General features: G+C 34.7%; 1 protein-coding gene across 1 annotated transcript in view; it reads left to right on the top strand.

Moving 5' to 3' along the window:
• SKAP2 (src kinase associated phosphoprotein 2) overlaps positions 1–18,832 on the top strand; it is a 169,514-nt gene that overhangs the window by 88,472 nt on the left and 62,210 nt on the right. Inside the window, exons 5-6 of the mRNA XM_005609268.4 lie at positions 14,002–14,079; positions 15,120–15,203. Of these exons, the coding sequence (XP_005609325.1) occupies positions 14,002–14,079; positions 15,120–15,203 (162 nt within the window). The remainder of the gene's footprint in view (positions 1–14,001; positions 14,080–15,119; positions 15,204–18,832) is intronic.

Genomic DNA, 18,832 nt, shown 5'->3' with positions numbered 1-18,832 from the left:
CCTGAAGGGGAGACTTAGGCATTTTATCATTCTCAGTAACATGTTGTTCTGTGGATGTTTTGTTTATGTGAAGTAGGCATTTGTTTAAACTTTGCAAGCTACAATTATTCTGGCACTGAGTTAGAACTTTGTGGGCAATTACTGATTTGTTTTTGTGGTAAGATGATCTTCATCCAGGCATATATCCCTGCCAAGCTATTAAACTTTATAAATTTATAATATGGATATATCAACATCCCCCCGGCTTGGCTGCTTGTTAAGGGCTGTGGCTCTTCAGCGGTAACATAAAAGAGCTGGGTTATTTTCTCTCAGGGATGACATCTCCTGCATGGCATTTAATATTTACCAAAAGTTTGATCAAGACAACGTGTATTGTATTTTGGATCATACTTGTATTTTGGAAGGATTGTCTGAAAAACACGCAGGGCGTCTGTTCCTATAGGTACTCTATGATCTTATCCTTGAGTTTAACGAAGCTGTTGGGAGCTGTGTACTTGGGCTACCTGCTTCTGTGTTCTGGAGAATTGCTTTTACTGAATTTTGCTTTGGCATTATGCTGTTGGCTCAATGTGAGTGATGTCATACAAAGCAGCCCCATGAAACTTTTATTTTACTTACTGTAAAAATGTTATTGAGGACATTGAGAACATATGGGAGAAATTTCCTTCTCATTTCAGTACCAGGAACCAGGAATAGTTGTTGTATGGTTCTCCCTGAGCAATGATCTGTATTTATCTTATGGGCAATAAATCACATAATTTATTATTTCTTGCTTCATGTTGGTTGTTACAAAGCTTATAACTGAATTTTTGGTCCACTTCTGCTAACTGTAAATGACTTTGTAGTTCCAGCTTGTTTTGTGTTCTGCCCTGACTCCTAGTTTTGCCTTGATTTTTTACCTATATTTTATTTTTTAAAAATTTGGAATAATTTCATTTATAGAAAAGTTGCAAGAATAGTACAAAGAATTCCCATTATTTGTATGCTATTTGTACCTGTAACCCTTCCCTCAGGTTCCCTGAACATTGATACTTTTTATACAGGTATTTGCTTTCTCTCCCCCTGTAGATACACAATTTTCTCCTGTCTGCTTTTAATTTCCTTACCAAGTGTATCTGTACAAATTCCTGTGAAATGCTTTTTTGGGGGGAACAAATCAGTGTATTACTAAATAATAATAGGTAAGAATGTGTTAATTTCAAACTTATATTGAAAAAAGAGACCCATAGAAATACTTGTTTCAAGTGGAAGAAAGATAAATTGTGTGTGTGAGAGACAGAGAGAGAGAGAGAAAGGAGAGACAGAGGACGCATGTGTTTTAAGAGGATACTTATAACACTTTGAATGGCAGGAGAGGGGAAATGGCAAGGCTTTTTCATTAAAATAAAAGTTAGGGAGCTGTCTTCTTATATAGAAACAGGTAATAAATACTAAAGCATGAAGAATTTTTGGGAATGTATTTGCTTTAGTAATCAAGCCCAATTTGGTAATCAGGTAATCAAGTAGGACCATAAATAGAGAGTCTTCATTCAGAAATGTTTACTTTTTATTAATTTCAGTTAGGCACAAAATAATTTTATATTTGATAGTTTTCATACTAAATATTTTTCACTTATTTTAACTCTCTCAGTAGTAAGATTCTTTTGGGAGATGGGAATGGTGACTATTGTTTGTGTATCTGTTCACTTTCTTCAAGGCAAAAACAAAAACATAGGCTTTATTATATCATATAATATAGAAGACATTCTAACTCTGCATATTCCTATTTCAGATGTTTCAGATATGATCTTATGTTGTTAAAAGCTCTAAACTTTTAGTACACAGAATAGGAAAAATAAGTGAATAAAAATGAACTTGATGGGACCAGTCCCATGGTTTAGTGGTTAAGTTTGGTGTACTCTGCTTTGGCAGCCCAGGTTCAGTTCCCAGGTGCAGACCTACACCACTCGTTGGTGGCCATGCTGTGGCAGTGAGTCACATATAAAATAGAGGAAGATTAGCACAGATGTTAGCTCAGGGCCAATCTTCCTCAGCAAAAAAGAAGAAGAAGAAGAAGAACTTGAATATTTCAAATGAGAAAAATGTTATTCATATTCTGAAAGTAATTGTAAAATTTGTAGCTTAAAACTCACAACAAAAAAACAGTTGCAAAAGATAAAAAAATAAAAGATTGCCCTATTGTCTACGTGAAAATAAAACATAGTTGAATGCATAGGAGCTAATGAACTCGTTTCTTATTTGTATGCCATTTGCCAGAGGAATCTGCTTACAAAAAGAGCCTCCTTTTCCTTCCATAAATATCAGTTTTCCCATTACTAGTTTATCCCATGTTTGTGTGTATGTGTTTTTAAACCAAAGTGGAAGTCTTTAAAAAAGACATTTTTAGGGGCCGACCCTGTAGCCAAGTGGTTAAGTTCATGTGCTCCACTTCAGCAGCCCAGGGTTTTGCTGCTTCGGATCCTGGGCACAGACGTGGCCCCACTCATCAGGCCATGTTGAGGCAGCGTCCCACATGGCACAACCATAGGCACTCACAACTAGAATATACAACTATCTACTGGGGGGCTTTGGGGAGAAGAAGAAGAAGAAGAAAAGATTGGCAACAGATGTTAGCTCAGGTGCCAATCTGAAAAACAAAAAGACATTTTTAGGAAGCAAAATTGACTTCTCTAAAATCTTGTAGAAAATGAAAAAAACGTTCTAGAATTTTAAATGCATAGTATTTTAAAATATATTATTCTGCTGTTAAGGAGTTAATTTTATATAATCATGCTTACTTTAGTGCTATAGAGCAGTAATTCAATGATGTGGTCATATAGTTTCTATAGATGGAGTCACTTCTTCCATCAAGAGTAGAACATAGCGTTTCAGAGAATGGGCTTTGTTGGACAGAATCTAGGGTCCTGGATCCACCACTTAACTGTGACCTTGATTTCCCCTTGATAACATGGAGCTAATAATGCCTCCCTTTGGGGGCTGTGGGAGAATGAATGACATGATGGCTGTATCATGCTTAACTCGTGCTAAATGCTTACTAAATGTTAGCTGTTGCATTATTATTACCTCACTGACCCATGCTGATATCTGTATATATTTGACAATGCTTTTAAAAAAAAGCGGCTTATGACATGGTCTAGCAATATAGAAAGTCTTGTGTTTGATATAGAGGTAGCATAGGTAAGGAAGGAGTAAGCTAATTAGTAATTATTTTTAAAATTTTATACATAAATCATTTGACTTTTAAAATGCTGCCAACAAGTTTTCAATGAGATTGAGTTTATTTTTCCTAGTTGCCTACTTTAGGTAATATTTAGAAAAGGACCTGGCACATAATACTTACTAATAAATATTTGTTTAATACATGAATTGAGTGTTCCTTTTCATTTATACTAATCTTTACTATGTACAATACCATCAAATATTTTTTTGTGCGTGCATCAGATTTTTTTCCCCCAAATATCTATAGCTGGAAAGGAATTTGTATTGTTAAAAGGTGTTTGGCTTTCACATTTTATTGTAGTGGTTTATCTTTTCAGCTTTCTGATTGTTTTCTTGTGTATGGAACAATGGACTTGGCAAATCTGAATTGCCATTTTAAAATAATAGTAATAAGAACTAGCATTTCTTAGAGCTATCTTAAGTGCTATCCTACTAAATCTCCATAGTAATTCTCTGTAGTGTGCCCTCTTATTAGTTACATTCACAAATTTGAAAACTAAAGTTAATGAAATCAAGAAACTTGTCTAAGTCACAGAGTGGTCAAGCTATAATTTGAATCCAAGACCCTTAGGATTTGAATACAATTCTAAGAGGCAAAATCAGACTGAGGCACCTCTTTGTGTTAAAGAAAAACATTAAAACCTAGTTCATAATTGTATGTATTTAATTTTGTATTATTTAGAGTATCCGTGAAAATTTGATATATTTAAAATTTTATTTTTAACTTAAGGAGAATTTAAAGGTGTATTCCTTTTAAGCTTGTATCTCAGTTTTGCAAAGCATTTGTGTATCATAGACTTTTTAAAAGGGCTGTTGTTTTTCTGAATTCAATTAATTTTTTCCTTGCTACAGAGAAGATGATTAAGATATAGGTAGATATATACGTACATATATATACAAAAATCAGTAGCCAATTGATATGTATAATGAGGGGTACAATATACACAATAATAGTCCCTCAAAGAAGTCCAAATTCTAATCCTTGGAACCAGTGAATGTGTAGTTACATGGCAAGGAGAATTAAGGTTGCAGATGGAATAAATTTGCTGATCAGCTGACCTTAAAATAAGGAGATTATCTAGGTGGCCCCATTGTAAATAAAAGAATCCTTAAATGGGGAAGAAGGAAGCAGAAGAATCAAAACCAAAGAGAGGGCGTTGTGAGGACCAGTCATCTTACTGGCTTTGAAGATGGAAGGGGGCCCTAGCCAATGAAATAGTTCAGCCTCTGGGAGCTGGAAAGACAAGGAAATAGGTTCTCCCCTGGAGCCTCCAGAAGGAACTTGCTGATGTCTTGATGTTAGCCCAGTGAGGTGCTTTTTTGGACTTCTGACCCTCAGAACTGTAAGATAATAAATTTGTGTTGTTTTAAGCCACTGGGAAAATAAAAAAGATGTAGACAGATACCAAGTAGCTGAAAAGTTATTCTATCTAGGACATAAAAATTGATTCAAATTCTTTCTGTGAAATCTAATGATATTTTACTAATAAGCAGCCTTTACCAAAATATAAAAGCATAAAGGGTGCCCTGTATTATAAATATATGAAATAGTAGACTTGTTTGTAGAGTGAAATTTCTCATTTTGAACCTTATTTTTAAATGATTCAGTATATTGGTATGCTTTCATCCCTGTAAATAATTGAGGGAGTCTTACAGGGGTTTCCATAAGTCAGTAACTCTCAAATTTTTAGATAAAAAGCATTTTAAAATTCTATAAGGAATCATTTTCATGTGTTATAAAAGTGTGATACCTCATGGTCTATCACTACACCAAAGAATGAGAAATTTTAAAGAGTTTTTTTTTACATCTAATTTTATGAGTTAGGGACAGCAGTCCTATATTAAAAATTTATCTGAAAAAGCAATCTTCGGATATATTAATTAGGTAGTTTAATTCTGGTCACCTACTTAAGTGAACTCTAAAATATAAGAAGCAGTTTTAAGTGAATGAGAAGGAAAATGTAACTCTGGATAATATAATCCGCACATACTTGGATCTGTGGCTTTTTGACTATTATATTAATGGATATTGATGAGCACACTTGATTTCAGATTTCTCTTAATTTTGATTCTTAACTATTCTCTTAATTAAACTATCATTGCCATTTGAATTTTATGTATTTTGGTAGATTTCCGTGAAAATTAGTAGCAGCCACAATTATATATGTATATATGTTTTGATATAAAATAAAAGCTTTTGATTGGACTCTAAACAGACCTTTAATATATGTTTTGGATCATATTCACGAAGCATTTCTTGCATGCATATAATAGCTATTGTCTTCTTTGCTTTTGGATAGACCTAATGAAGACATATTGGAACTCTCCTGAGGTTATTGGAATTTCCCTTTCAAGTAGTAGAGTTAATAAAGGCAAACTTGAATTACCCTAATGGTTATTCAGTTTTTGCTTGGTAGCTTTCAAAGTGACTTGCCACTTTACGGGGGGTAGGGGAGCGGGGGAGACTAACAGATGGCAAACCTGTGAGTTACACCCTCTGCTTTTGCCCCCGGTGTCATCACGTGGGCCACTTTATCAGTCATTAAAGCCTTGTCCCAAGGGCTTAACCCCCCTGGGAATTTTGTGGTCCTACTAATTGGTAGTTGACCATCTTTGTGTCTAAGCATGATTTGAGTAATTTTTTTTTAAGAAAATATCATGATATCCTTAGAGATCACCAGTACTAGTGCATTCATTGGTTTATCCTTTCTGAAGAGAGCAATAGTGATAAGTGAGAAAATGAGCTCTGTGAAAGGACTATGCTAAAGAAACATAATTAGTAATCTTTTAGTTATTGTAGTGATTATTTTCTTAAAGGTTATTATTGTTTGATATGTCCACTGAACACAAAATAATTTTCTTTTTGTCACTAAAAAGACTGATAAAAAGATTTTAAGTTCCAAGTTTTCCATATGGAGGGGAGAATTATTAGAATATGAAAAATATTTAACTTATATATTTATTTTCTTTCACAGATATTCCAGGCCAAGATTCTAGCTAGAAATTAAACTTTTGAAATGACATAAAACAGTTCTATGCTAAATCCACAGTTGCTCTATGAAAATATATGTTGTGAACAGTTTCCACATTTGACATCTTTGAAAGTTGAATCTATCTTGGACCTTGGCCATTTCTTACTGAAAATGCAAGAAACATATTAGTGTGGATGTCTTTCATGGAGTCCTAGGATTGGGAGGACCTTGGAGATGCTCTAATCTAATTTTTTTCATGTTTTCGATGAGGAAAGTGATACATAGAGAGGCTTAGTGACTCACTGAAGGTCACAGATTTGCAGAGCTGGGATTTCATCACAGACTTAGTGAAGCTATACCATGCATCTTGAAGTCAGTGTTAATGTAAAACTAAACTTCTAGGTATTTGCTGTATCATGAAACCATTTTATTTAATATTTATATCCAAGTTAAGTTTATGATTCTCTCCCTTGGTAGGGCATAGTCTTTTTTGTTTCGTTTTGCAAGTATACTAGTGAATTTTTGTACTTAAAACCTTTTAGAATAATAAGGAAAAAAAGTGTCAGCAATTCTGTGTCATTCTATCCATTCTATATTCTCTTGAAACAGGGAAAATGACATCTAAGTTTCTGTGCAAATGTGAAGTAAAGTGTAGTTAAATTGCACATGTGGAGTAATGAGTTCTGAACCAGTAATAGCTCTGGGAGCTGAGGCTCATTTATAGACTGTTTCCTAAAGCAAAGTACCCTTTGCCAGAAATGTCTACAAGATACTGGACATTTTCTGGAAAGATACAGGAAACAAAACATAAAGCATTTTTCTACCTTTGTACAAAATTATATGCATTAAATATTGTCTGAAAATATACTTCAATTCTGATGACCGCTTCTAAAGAAAAATGAACTCAAGCTGGAGAAGTTAACCTAGACAATCAAATAACCACTGAGATGATCAAGGGAGGAGAAGGTACTGCCAACATGAAATGAGAAACTAAAATGATTACTGTTCTTGGAAAATTGAAGCCTAATATGTGTTTTAAATATAAAGCAATCATCAAGTGGGTGGATACTGTAAAAAAAAAAAAAGGGGGGGTGTCCATTTATCAAATTCAGGAGTGCTAGAATGACCAGGCATTTAAAAAAGTATCACGTGTAAGTCAGAATAGACGAAGGGAAGCGCTATCTCCCCCCAGGAGGTGGCCAATTTATGGAACTCAGTATTCCAATTATCAGGTGAAAATGAAGAATTTAAAAAGATTTAGATAAACTCATGGATGTTTTGTTCATATCAATTGAGAGAAAAAAAGATATTGTTGAGGGACTTATTAACTTTTTGCAGTTCAAGGAAAGCAGTCACAAGGTGTGGTGACAGAATATTTGACTAAACCAAGATCTTGACTTAGGGAAAATTCTTATGAGCAAAAACAATCTTTTTTTTTTAATATATATATCTTCATTCTTTTCCAATCTTAGGGTAAAGAAATCTTCAGTTGTGTAAAGGTAGAGGGAAAAATTATACTAATTGAAAGTTTAGTGTTCATGTTGAAACCTATACAAATGCCATGTGATAAAGACAAAAGCCAGTAAAAGATGAGTAAATTGAAGCCAGTGAAAGGTGAGACTCAGAAACCCAGCAGGAATTTTGTGCAAAGTCTAGGTCAACCAACCGTAAAGCTGTGAACATATTAATGCGATGAAGCTGATGATATTGTAGTAGTTTATTAATGATAAATAGTGAAATGAGGCTTTAGAGTCTTTGGAAGTCTAGCATTTAAATTGGTCACCAAAGTTGCATGTCAAAAGATAAAAAGGATAGTGAAAAACAGATGTCTGTTTTGAAAATGTCTTCAAATCACTCACGTCCCTTGAGGCCTATCCGTAGTCCCACATGAAAAGCCAAGTAGGTAGAAAGGAAACTGAATTTTAAAAAGCTAATTCCAGAACTCAGTAGTTAGATCTTACACAGATGTAAAAAAAAAGAAAAATCTTTGCTTTAAGTTGCACTCTGGAAGTGATGCCTGACTATAAGTCTTAGAAAAATAAATGCATTTAAAGAGGTAACAGACTGGGATATAGTTAATGTAAGTGTGTGTCTGTGTGTGTCTGTGTGTGTCTGTGTGTGTCAGGGAGGAGGGATTAGGAGACGTGACAATCTTGGAGAAGGTCCAGGAATATCGCATTGAGACAACTAGTGCCGGACAAAATTGTAAATTAAACAAAGTTTGGTAATTTAGATTATTTTGAGAAAAGAGGTACAAAAAAGAAAGGATGATTGGATTCCTCTCTTCCCTCTAACTCTTTCTCCCCCTAACTCTTAACTCTCTTCATCGCCCTCACTCCCCTCTCCTAGGAATTTTCATGCTGTTCAAGGCCTTTTCTTCCAAGTAAAGCATTTTATGATATGGACCTACTTTTCCACCATCCCTTATCCTACATACAGTAATTCAGGTGTCCACCTTGCTAATGCCAAGACTGGTCTTATACCCAACCAATCTAACATCTGAAATATGCCCTAATGATAGTTCCTGCCAAAGAAAATTCATATTTTTCTCTGAAATCAAAATAATTATTTTTCCCTTTGAAATAATTATTTTTTATAGTTAAAACTTTTTGAAAGATAAAACATTTCTTGGGGCCAGCCCCATGGCCTAGTGGTTAAGTCTGCGTGCTCCACTTCAATGGCCCGGGGTTTCACCAGTTCAAATCCTGGGCACAGACATGGCACCGTTCATCAGGCCATGCTGAGGCGGCATCCCACATACCACAACTAGAAGGACCCACAACTAAAAGTACACAAGTATGTGCCGGGGCTTTGGGGAGAAAAAGGAAAAATAAAATCTTTAAAACAAAAACCTTATTTCTTAAATACATTTCAGATGTTTAAGCATTCCAGTGTTTTTCATCCTAGAGTCAAGGAAAAAAGTTAAAACAATAGTTCATAAAATTGCCAAGATTGGGTGATACCTTAGTTTTTAGGTAATTTGTTTTTGACTTTCATACTTTTCTATTCTTCTCTATTTTTCAGATTCTAGAACCCATTCCTTTAGCTTGCTAGTAGACTGTGTCCACTATATACACAGTTTTTTTTTGTTTGTTTTCCAAAGATTGGCACCTGGGCTAACAACTGTTGCCGATCTTCCTTTTTTTTCCTTCTGCTTTATCTCCTCAAACCCTCCCCTGTACACAGTTGTATATCTTAGTTGCAGGTCCTTCTAGTTGTGGGATGTGGGATGCCACCTCAATGTGGCCTGACGAGCGGTGCCATGTCCTCGCCCAGGATCCGAAACCTGGGCCGCCGCAGCAGAGCATGCGAACTTAACCACTCGGCCACGGAGCCGGCCCCCTACACAGTTTGTTTTTAAGGCAAAAGTTTCAAGACACATTCCAGAACTCTTGAGTTGTCTTTTAAACAGTGACCTTGTGAATAAAATACCAAACTAAGTGTAAGAAATTTGGAGTACACTACTGTAGCCTTTTTCCCATTGAGTTGCTAGGAGTTGCTGCATGTTTATTTGAATTCCTTGTGATCTTGTTATCATTTTGCATGTTTCAGATTCAGAAATTGCAAGTTGGAGAAGACCCATTCCTTGCCTACTCTTGTAGGGTGTTAATTTTAAGGTCTAATATTTTGACCTGCTTTAGAAGAGTAGGACTGTTCTATAAGAAATACATGCTCATTTTATTAAAAAAAGACTAGTCTTTGTCAGTATATGCTTATTTCTTCAGGGTACTGAAAACTTTTGCCACTTAAGCAAGCCCATGTAGTAATTGTCTGCACTATAAATAGGCTGCCGTAGAGTATAGGTTTATTTTTTTTCTCCCCTTGGTTAGGATATAATTTCTTCATCAACCACTTTCACCTAAGCAGAAGGAAACCTTTGAACTGCTTTTAAAATAACTGCAATGCTTAACTTGTGCAATTACCAAATCATACTTTTTTCCATCTTTCCAGGTAAAATTCTCTAAGCAACATTAAATAGTTTTACATTCACATTGGCATCTATTCATTTGAATTACTAGTTACAGTTATACTAACATATAATAGTAATATTTAATTATAACAATTAATAAAAGCCAATATTTACTGAATGCCTACTATTGTGCTAAAGGATTAAGGCTGGGTGCTAAACTTACTTTTGGGACAAGGGTGTGAGTTTTGATAGTGAAGCAGAGCTGATAAGGTGTTGTGAATTTGTTGGAATGTGCTGTGATTGGCTGTGTTGCATAGTTTCCCATGGTGAGATAATGTAATTGTGGTGTTTGGCAAACGTTTGGCAGCTCAGATAGGTTTGTAAAGAGCCTTACCTTCCTTTTCTTCATGTATCATTATACCTGCATTTATATAGTCTTAATTCTTTTGATCAATGTGAATCTTCCTCAATGGTGATGTACTATTGATAATTGTTGGTATAGTGGTATGAGGTCTGAATTATGTGATAATTCATGTTTTTTGAAGAGGAATTACTACTTTTTATGTCATGTTACAAGTTTTCAATTTCTACCGTCTAAAAGTATTGTTTTGGTATGTTTATGATTCTATAGAAATCAAATGGTTCTTCTAAGAACTTAAAATCTAAAGGTATTACTATTAAACTTTTTAAAAAAAATTTTGCATGTGTCTTGAACAAATCCTAGATATTGGACAAATAGCAAAAAAGATTTAGAAAAATGAAATTTCAGTTAGAAAACTTGCTTTTTTTCCACTTTAGGAATGAAATAAAAGGTTATATATTAGAAACATGAATTTAGAATTCAGAATAAGTATTGCTTGTGACATTAAACTTTATTGTGATTTATCAGGTGGAAATTTAATCAACATTTTCTTAAAGCAAAAGCCTCTGGTAATAGATATATTCACCCTAGTAAATTCTAATTTCCCTCCTGTTCCTCCTCCTCTTCTTTTTCTCCTGCTCCTTTTTTTTCTGACCAGTAACTTTTTAAAGTTCAAAGCTATGTTAAAGGTGCCCATTTCTCTTCAGAATAGTTTAAAGTTTCTTCTTAAGTTTGAGAGGGTTAATTTAGAACATTTATTATGCCGAATGGAAGTGAGTGGGTCATAGGACTACTTCTCAATGAGCCTTATCTAGCCAAGTGGAGGTAATTAATTCCTTCCCATGTCCTCTTCCTTCTGTAGTTTAATTTCATCCTAAATGGACAGTGCTTAGGAGTTTATTTCCATCATCTTAAAGACATAAAATTATTTATAGGATATTTGCAGTGAATATTCTTGTTTTTACCACTGTGGACAAATTGCTTGTAAATTTTTTCATGACACACAATAATCATACTAAAATATATCATGAATATATTTGCTTTCTCGTTCTAAGATGATGTGATATGATGTTTCTCGCAAAGAGATTTTGTGTGGTTGACTTAAGAACTCTACAGGCCAGTTAAAAAAAAGCCTGAGCACAAGCAAACTTCCACAGACAGTAAACTGTGGTCTTGCTTAGTTGGAGAAGTAAGTACTTTATTTTCAGGAATCTTATTTAGAAAGGAAATTTTCCTAAATGATTTTATATTAGCTAGAATTTCATATTCTTATGTGATATAATATTTCCATATTTACTTTTTTGTCAGTAACCTAGGTTAATAAAAAAGTGCTATTAATCATTTTTTTCTTTTTTAAAAAAAAATCAAACCACAGTCACCCTCTTTAATTTAGTGGTTGACTAGGACCTGTTCACATAGATAAGATTTCTGTATGTGATTTTTTTTTTTTTATTAATGTTATGATAGATTACAACCTTGTGAGATTTCAGTTGTATATTTTTGTTAGTCATGTTGTGGGTACACCACTTCCCCCTCTGTGCCCTCCCCCCACCCCCCCTTTTCCCGGGTAACCACCGATCAGATCTCCTTATCAATATACTAATTTCCACCTATGAGTGGAGTCATATAGAGTTCGTCTTTCTCTGACTGGCTTATTTCACTTAACATAATACCCTCGAGGTCCATCCACGTTGTTGTGAATGGGCCAATTTTGTCTTTTTTTTATGGCTGAGTAGTATTCCATTGTGTATATATACCACATCTTCTTTATCCAATCATCAGTTTCTGGGCATGTAGGCTGGTTCCACGTCTTGGCTATTGTAAATAATGCTGCGATGAACATAGGGGTGCAACGGACTCTTGAGATTTCTGATATCAGGTTCCCAGTAATGGGATGGCTGGGTCATAGGGTATTTCTATTTTTAACTTTTTGAGAAATCTCCATACTGTTTTCCATAGTGGCTGTACCAGTTTGCATTCCCACCAACAGTGTATGAGGGTTCCTTTTTCTCCACAACCTCTCCAACATTTGTCACTTGGTTTTGGATGTTTTTGCCAATCTAACGGGTGTAAGGTGATATCTTAGTGTAGTTTTGATTTGCATTTCCCTGATGATTAGCGATGATGAACATCTTTTCATGTGTCTATTGGCCATATTCATATCTTCTTTTGAGAAATGTCTGTTCATGTCCTCTGCCCATTTTTTGATCGGGTTGTTTGTTTTTTTGTTGTTAAGCAGTGTGAGTTCTTTGTATATTATGGAGATTTGTATGTGATTTTTATATACAAAAATATTATAGTAAATAGCTTCTTCCTTTGTATAGATCAAGTTTATTCTGAAAAAAAAGAAACATGGATCCATTTATTGAACAACTATTCAAGTATTTATACTGGCTTTCCCTAAAACTTTATATACATTTCAAAATTGGTGCTCTATTTTAAATATATTTTAATGATATTGTTTTATGTTTACTGAGTGAAATTGATCTATCAAGGAACTTAAATTAGTGCTTCAATTTTAAGCTTTATTTCTTAAGGAAAAATATCTATGGTTTTATCACTGCTACTATGATCCCCATATTTTAAAAAACCCAGCTGGTAATTCTGTGATCAAGTTGTATTTAATAAGCTCCCTATCAAAACACTTTTTTTATCATAAACTATATTGAAACTATTTCCACTGTGTGTAATCCGTGGAAACTTTCATTAGATTGGTTGTTTTCACTTGTTAGACTTCTAGTAAAATGCTGAGATAACTGTATTATATTTCTAATGAAGTTTATAAAAATATCGAACACTTGTGCAATTATGGAGTAACCTATCATCTATGACCATGAATATGTGATTTCTAATTGACTTAACTTTTGGCTTAATCTTTGAATTTTTTGTAGGCATCTATTAGTCGTTTATGATAGTTCTATCAGATCTATCTACCTAGTTTTAGACTCTCAAATGCCCTAAAAAAACCTAAAGCATACTCATTCAGTTGAACGTCTGTACTCAACGTCTGTGAGTACAATTAGGAAGAGAGAATATTTGCTTTGGACTCAGAGAAACAAATTTTAGCATTCAAGTTTGGGGAGAAATCATTTTGTTTTTCCTTGGTAGGAATAGGGATATGCAGGTAAGAGTCAATATGCAAAATTGTTTATCCACTATAAATGTAAAGAGGCTTATATGATTTATGTGAAATTCTTAACTTCTCTTTGTCTTTGCATTTATTTTTAATAGTTTCCTAGTCCTTTCTTTACAGAGTGTAGGTCGAGAAGTATTGCCCTTCAGCGATCGTTGTTTCATAATATTACTGTATTTGGGGGAGCATAATATATTAAGATATAGGAGTATAGAATACTTTTTTGCTCTTGAGATGTACAGGAGGAGAGGGCCTTGTCTATGGACTGGATCTGAAACAAAGCTAACAGGCTTGGATTTAATTAATTTGGGTAATTAAAAGTACACTGAATCTAATGAGATCTGGTACTTGGCTTTTCAGAAATGGATTTCTCACTCCTTTTTTTTTCCTCTCCTACTTCCCACAGGAAACCAGTTTCCTCCAATTGCTGCACAGGACCTTCCTTGTGTTTTCAAGGCTGGCTACCTGGAAAAACGCAGAAAAGGTAAACCGTAAGATTCTAATGGAAAATCTAAAAGTGGTTTCATCCTCAGATAAAACGTGCTTGCGGTAAACATGTGGAGCCAATATTCTGTTTAGGTGATTGAAGAGTTTTAAGACTCCAAGAAAAATCTGGATGACATTATCCAAACCATCAAATACAGACTCTAGTTCTAGATCATTTTTAATAACAAAACATTTGGTCAGGGTTTTACTTGTCAACCTTGGTTATTTGTAAATGATTCAGGAGCTATTTCCTGCCTGTTAGTGGAAGGCTGTGGGCCATGACTGTATTCTCAAGGATGGGATTTCTCACCGTTATCCCACCCAGCTGAGCAGCGGGTTATCCTGCACCTGACCTGGCATACACCAGGTCTGCTGTGGTTCAGATCAGGCCCGGCATGTTGTCTGCCATTTTCTGTTATTCATTCAGTGTTCCTCTCCATTGGCTGTGATAATTGGGAGTTGACCATATGGTCTCACTCTTTCAACACCAATATTTAATGGAGATGAAATATGGAGGTGGTGTTATGAAACGGGACATAAAAAGCAGAAAGTCTCTTCATTACCATTCTGCTTATCTCTCAGTTAGTTCCTTTGAGCCTTTCTATTTATAGTCCATTTGCTTCTCTTAGCTTTCTTAGCTGAATTTTAAAGCTGAAAGAGTAGAAATAATCTAGATCAACTTCAACCCCCTCCCTTTTATAACAGATAAGAAAATGAGACCCAGATGAATCACTTATCTCAAGACTGTATAGTCAAATCCCTTTTTGACTGTCCCTGTCAGGAAAGTTTGTTAGCGGTGCAGTTGATCCCATAAATGTAGCAGCGCCATCTCTGCTTTGCTTTATTCCTTTTAGCTCTGTTTTCTGTTTGTCTTTTGGAAAAGAAGATGTAAGTTTAATTAGTCAGAGAATTTTAGAGCTAAAAGGAACCCTAGAAATCATGTTAACTTACTTTTTCCTTTTACAAGGAGGAAATGGCGTGATATTTACATATGTAATGTGTTTTATCTAAACTCTTCCTTTTTCCACTTTATTGTAGATCACAGCTTTCTGGGATTTGAGTGGCAGAAACGGTGGTGTGCTCTCAGTAAAACAGTGTTCTATTATTATGGAAGTGATAAAGGTAGTATTGATGTTCAATTGTATCAACTTTTATTGCATGAGAGTTTTGGGGGCCATTTTACCCCCTCCCTCTTTTTTTGGCACAGAGTAAGCTGAAGATAAATGGAGAAAGAATAACTGAGAATTTTAGTAATTATAGTCTGACTAATTTATAATTCTATTTTGTTATTTGACAAATGCTCCAAATTCCAGAATGTCCTAAAAGTCAATGTCATCGTGTTTTATTGAATTAGGAAAGAGAGTGAGATAACTCTCATCTATGTGGTCTTTCACCTTAGGAAATATTTATCATCTAGGCTATAGTTGTAGAATTTCTGGAAAAGTTAAGACCATTAGGATTGTGAGAATTTTGAAGGGAAGAAAGATATGTTTTTCTTCAGATTATTATAAAAGAAAAGGTTAGATAAAATGAAATATGTGCAACACCTGTCTCAGCTTCTTTTACAGATGAAATAACAACAGCAAACAGTTATATAGAGGTCACTATTCCAAGCACTTTAGCTATGTTAACTTGTCTAACTACCACTCTGTGAGGTAGGTACTATTATTAGCGCCATTTATTTTACTGTTTGGAAAACTGAGGACAGAGAGGTTAAGTAACTTGTTTAAGGTCACAGATCTGGGATTTGAACCTAGGCATGATGGTTAGAGTCCATGCTCTTAACCACTATTGTCACTATGTTAATTTAGAAACAATAAGATACATTTTGTAACTTCATTTGCTATTTAATAAATCTCTTAGTCATAGTTCACGTAATTTTAAGTACATTATTTGAACAAATAAAGCCATAAAATATTGAAATTTAAAGAATATAAGCTTTCTTAGTTTTCCTTTTTTCTTGGAGAAGCAGGTCAGAAGATGAATACTATAAAGTAAGGGTCATATAGAAATAACTAACATTCATTTCCAGAAAGGACACTTAAGGAGAAAAAAGTCATAAAAGTCCAATGTCACTGAATATAACATTTTCTGTGGAATTGTGACTTATCAATGTTGTTTGGGATCTATGTTTTGTTTGGCATTATTTGCAGTTTTTAGGAGTTTTTCCCTAATTATAAAACTGGGAAGATATAATTATTGTATTTCAGATAAAGTTGAAATACATGCGTGATGTTAGAACTTGGTCCTACATTTTGGCTAATGGGATTAACAAATTAAGAATTAATTTAGTGGCTAGTTTACATTCTGTCACCAATTTACAGTATGTTCAAATGTAATAATGACATTAATGAACTCTAAACTATAAACAACTACCAACAGGCAGCCTTCTTTCTTTTGCTAAGGGTAAATAGGTGATTTTGTCAGAAAACTTAGAGTCCAAGTTCAGTTAGGATTATCATAGATCATAAACATGCAATACTATTATAGAAATATAATTTTGTGCAGCATTATTAATTGAGATCAAGATCTTACATTACTACAAAGAAATATTTTCTATTTCATAAGACCAGGGGAGGGAGGTTTCAAATCCTTGTGACTCTGGTTCAGTTAGGCTTCTCATTTCTAATTTCTTTAAGAATCAATGAATACTAATGCCTGTTTCCTCTACTCCTAGTCCTAACTGGTATATACCAACTGTGAGGTCAAAGATTAGCAAGTTTTCCCCAAACCTAAGGAGTGTTTGTGTTTATTTCAAATGCTAAAATTCAATAAATAAATTCTAGTTTTAGGGAGGTATTAGTTAAATTCCCATTTCTATTCTAATTGATGAGACCTTGTGATAATAACATTCTTTTTACTATGTATTTTGACTGTTTCTGATCCATTTAGGCACCTCGACTAGCACTGCTTTTTAAAAATTACTATTCCAGCATTCCCTTTTTATGTGGCTATTTGAAGATCAGCTTTATATTTCCTTAAGCTCTTCCCTGTCTGTTACTATGAAGCCTCATGTTTCCATAGAGGTTTCAGATCTGTTTTTAGTGGTTCTTTTCTCTTTTGGCTTCTTCCTTTGGAATTCTTGGCCAGTTCTTCTCTTTTTAGGGGCTCAGGGAAAAAACCAATCTATCTTTAGACAGTTTTTAATTGCGTATTTGGCGTGATACTAATTTCCTTCCTTTGTATCTTTTTCTTTTCAGGAAAATGTACATGTCACATGAAATTTTTATTTTCTTTTGTGAAACCAGATAGCTGATTTGTACAGCCTTGTTTACTGTATGTGTGAACCATTCACCTAAACTTTGGAAAGAGTTATTTAGATATATGAGAACTATAATCCTCCAACTAAGTGGGATTTAGATAAATGGATTATAGAGGCACAGAAGGAGTTGAATAGCACTTACTAGGTTAAACTGTACTTTGTTACTGTTTGACAGATACATAGTTCACATTTTCCAACTTACTGTGTGTGCCAAAAAACATTTTGACCTATCAAGATAGTAATGGCTTAGAAAGAGTAGTTCCAGCCTCTAGGATGAATAATGCACTTACCTTTGTACCCATAAATATTATCTGTATTTATTATTCATGGCCATTTGGGTCCCTTAAGTAATATATAAATAGATAGATAGATAGATAGATAGTACATATTTTATCACTTTATGAAATCACATCCATCCTTTTGTCTCCGTCCTCTTCCTTTGATTCTCACAAATCTCATTCATCAAACTTCTTAGGTCTTAGATGCTCAGACTGCCATGAGGGTAGTCATTCATTCTCTCACTCATTTCTTCATATTTTTTTTTTATTTGATAAACGTTTATTGGATACTTGGTGGATACTAGGCACTGGGGATCCAAAGATAATCCTGCCTTAGAGGTACTCACAGTTCGAGTTGTGTGGGTATCAGTGAGAGGAAGAGAGCAAGTTGCAGGATCAGAGAGGGGGTGGGCGAGTAAACTGATCATGTCAATGCAGTACAATAAGTTATTTAAATAAAATATCTTTGGATCACAAAGGAGGGTTGGCTAACTGCGTAGGGGAGTTAGGGAATACTTCCTAGTGGAGAGGACCCTTGATGGGGCCTTAAAGAATGAGTAGGGGTTTGTTGGGTGAAGAAAACTAAAATGGGCATTCCAGGCAAGGGAACAACAGAGATTCTGAGTTGCGAAAGACCTTGGATGAAATTAAAATTGGAATCGAGGCAGAGTATTGAGTGAGTAAGGGGCAGGGGCACATAAAGCTGAAGAAGTGGGTTAGGATCAGATTGACAAGAGCATTATGAGAATAAGGGCTTTGCTAAGTATTTTATCTTGAATATATATGGCCTTTAAGCATAGGGCTCTATGACCAGATTTGGTTTTTAGGAAGTAAGTGTGACAGTATTGTGGAGGATGGATTGGAATGGATAGAGCCTGGGTGAACAGGATCATTTAGGAGGACCCTGAACTAGTCTAGTCAGGAGAGGTTATCACAGGGCTGCTGAGAGGGTGACTGAGGATTTAGTGCAAACGTCTCTGGCCCCAAAGCTATGCTCTTTCCACAACTTGGTATCAGACCTTCTAACATGCCTGTAAATAATGGCCTGTTTAGGAACCTGTTCCAAACTTGTGTTCTTTTTTCCCTTTTTCTGTTTAACCTCCATATGATCTTAAATCAGCATTATGAACCTTATCTCTTCCCACTTTTGAAGGGGAAGGGGTTAGTTTGTAGTATCTCTTTTCTTCCCAGTTAAGGGGTTTTCCTGCCCC

Source organism: Equus caballus, chromosome 4 (assembly GCF_041296265.1).
Source record: "Equus caballus isolate H_3958 breed thoroughbred chromosome 4, TB-T2T, whole genome shotgun sequence".
In the NCBI taxonomy this organism is placed as follows: Eukaryota; Metazoa; Chordata; class Mammalia; order Perissodactyla; family Equidae; genus Equus; species Equus caballus.
This window is presented reverse-complemented; position numbering and strand designations above follow the sequence as displayed.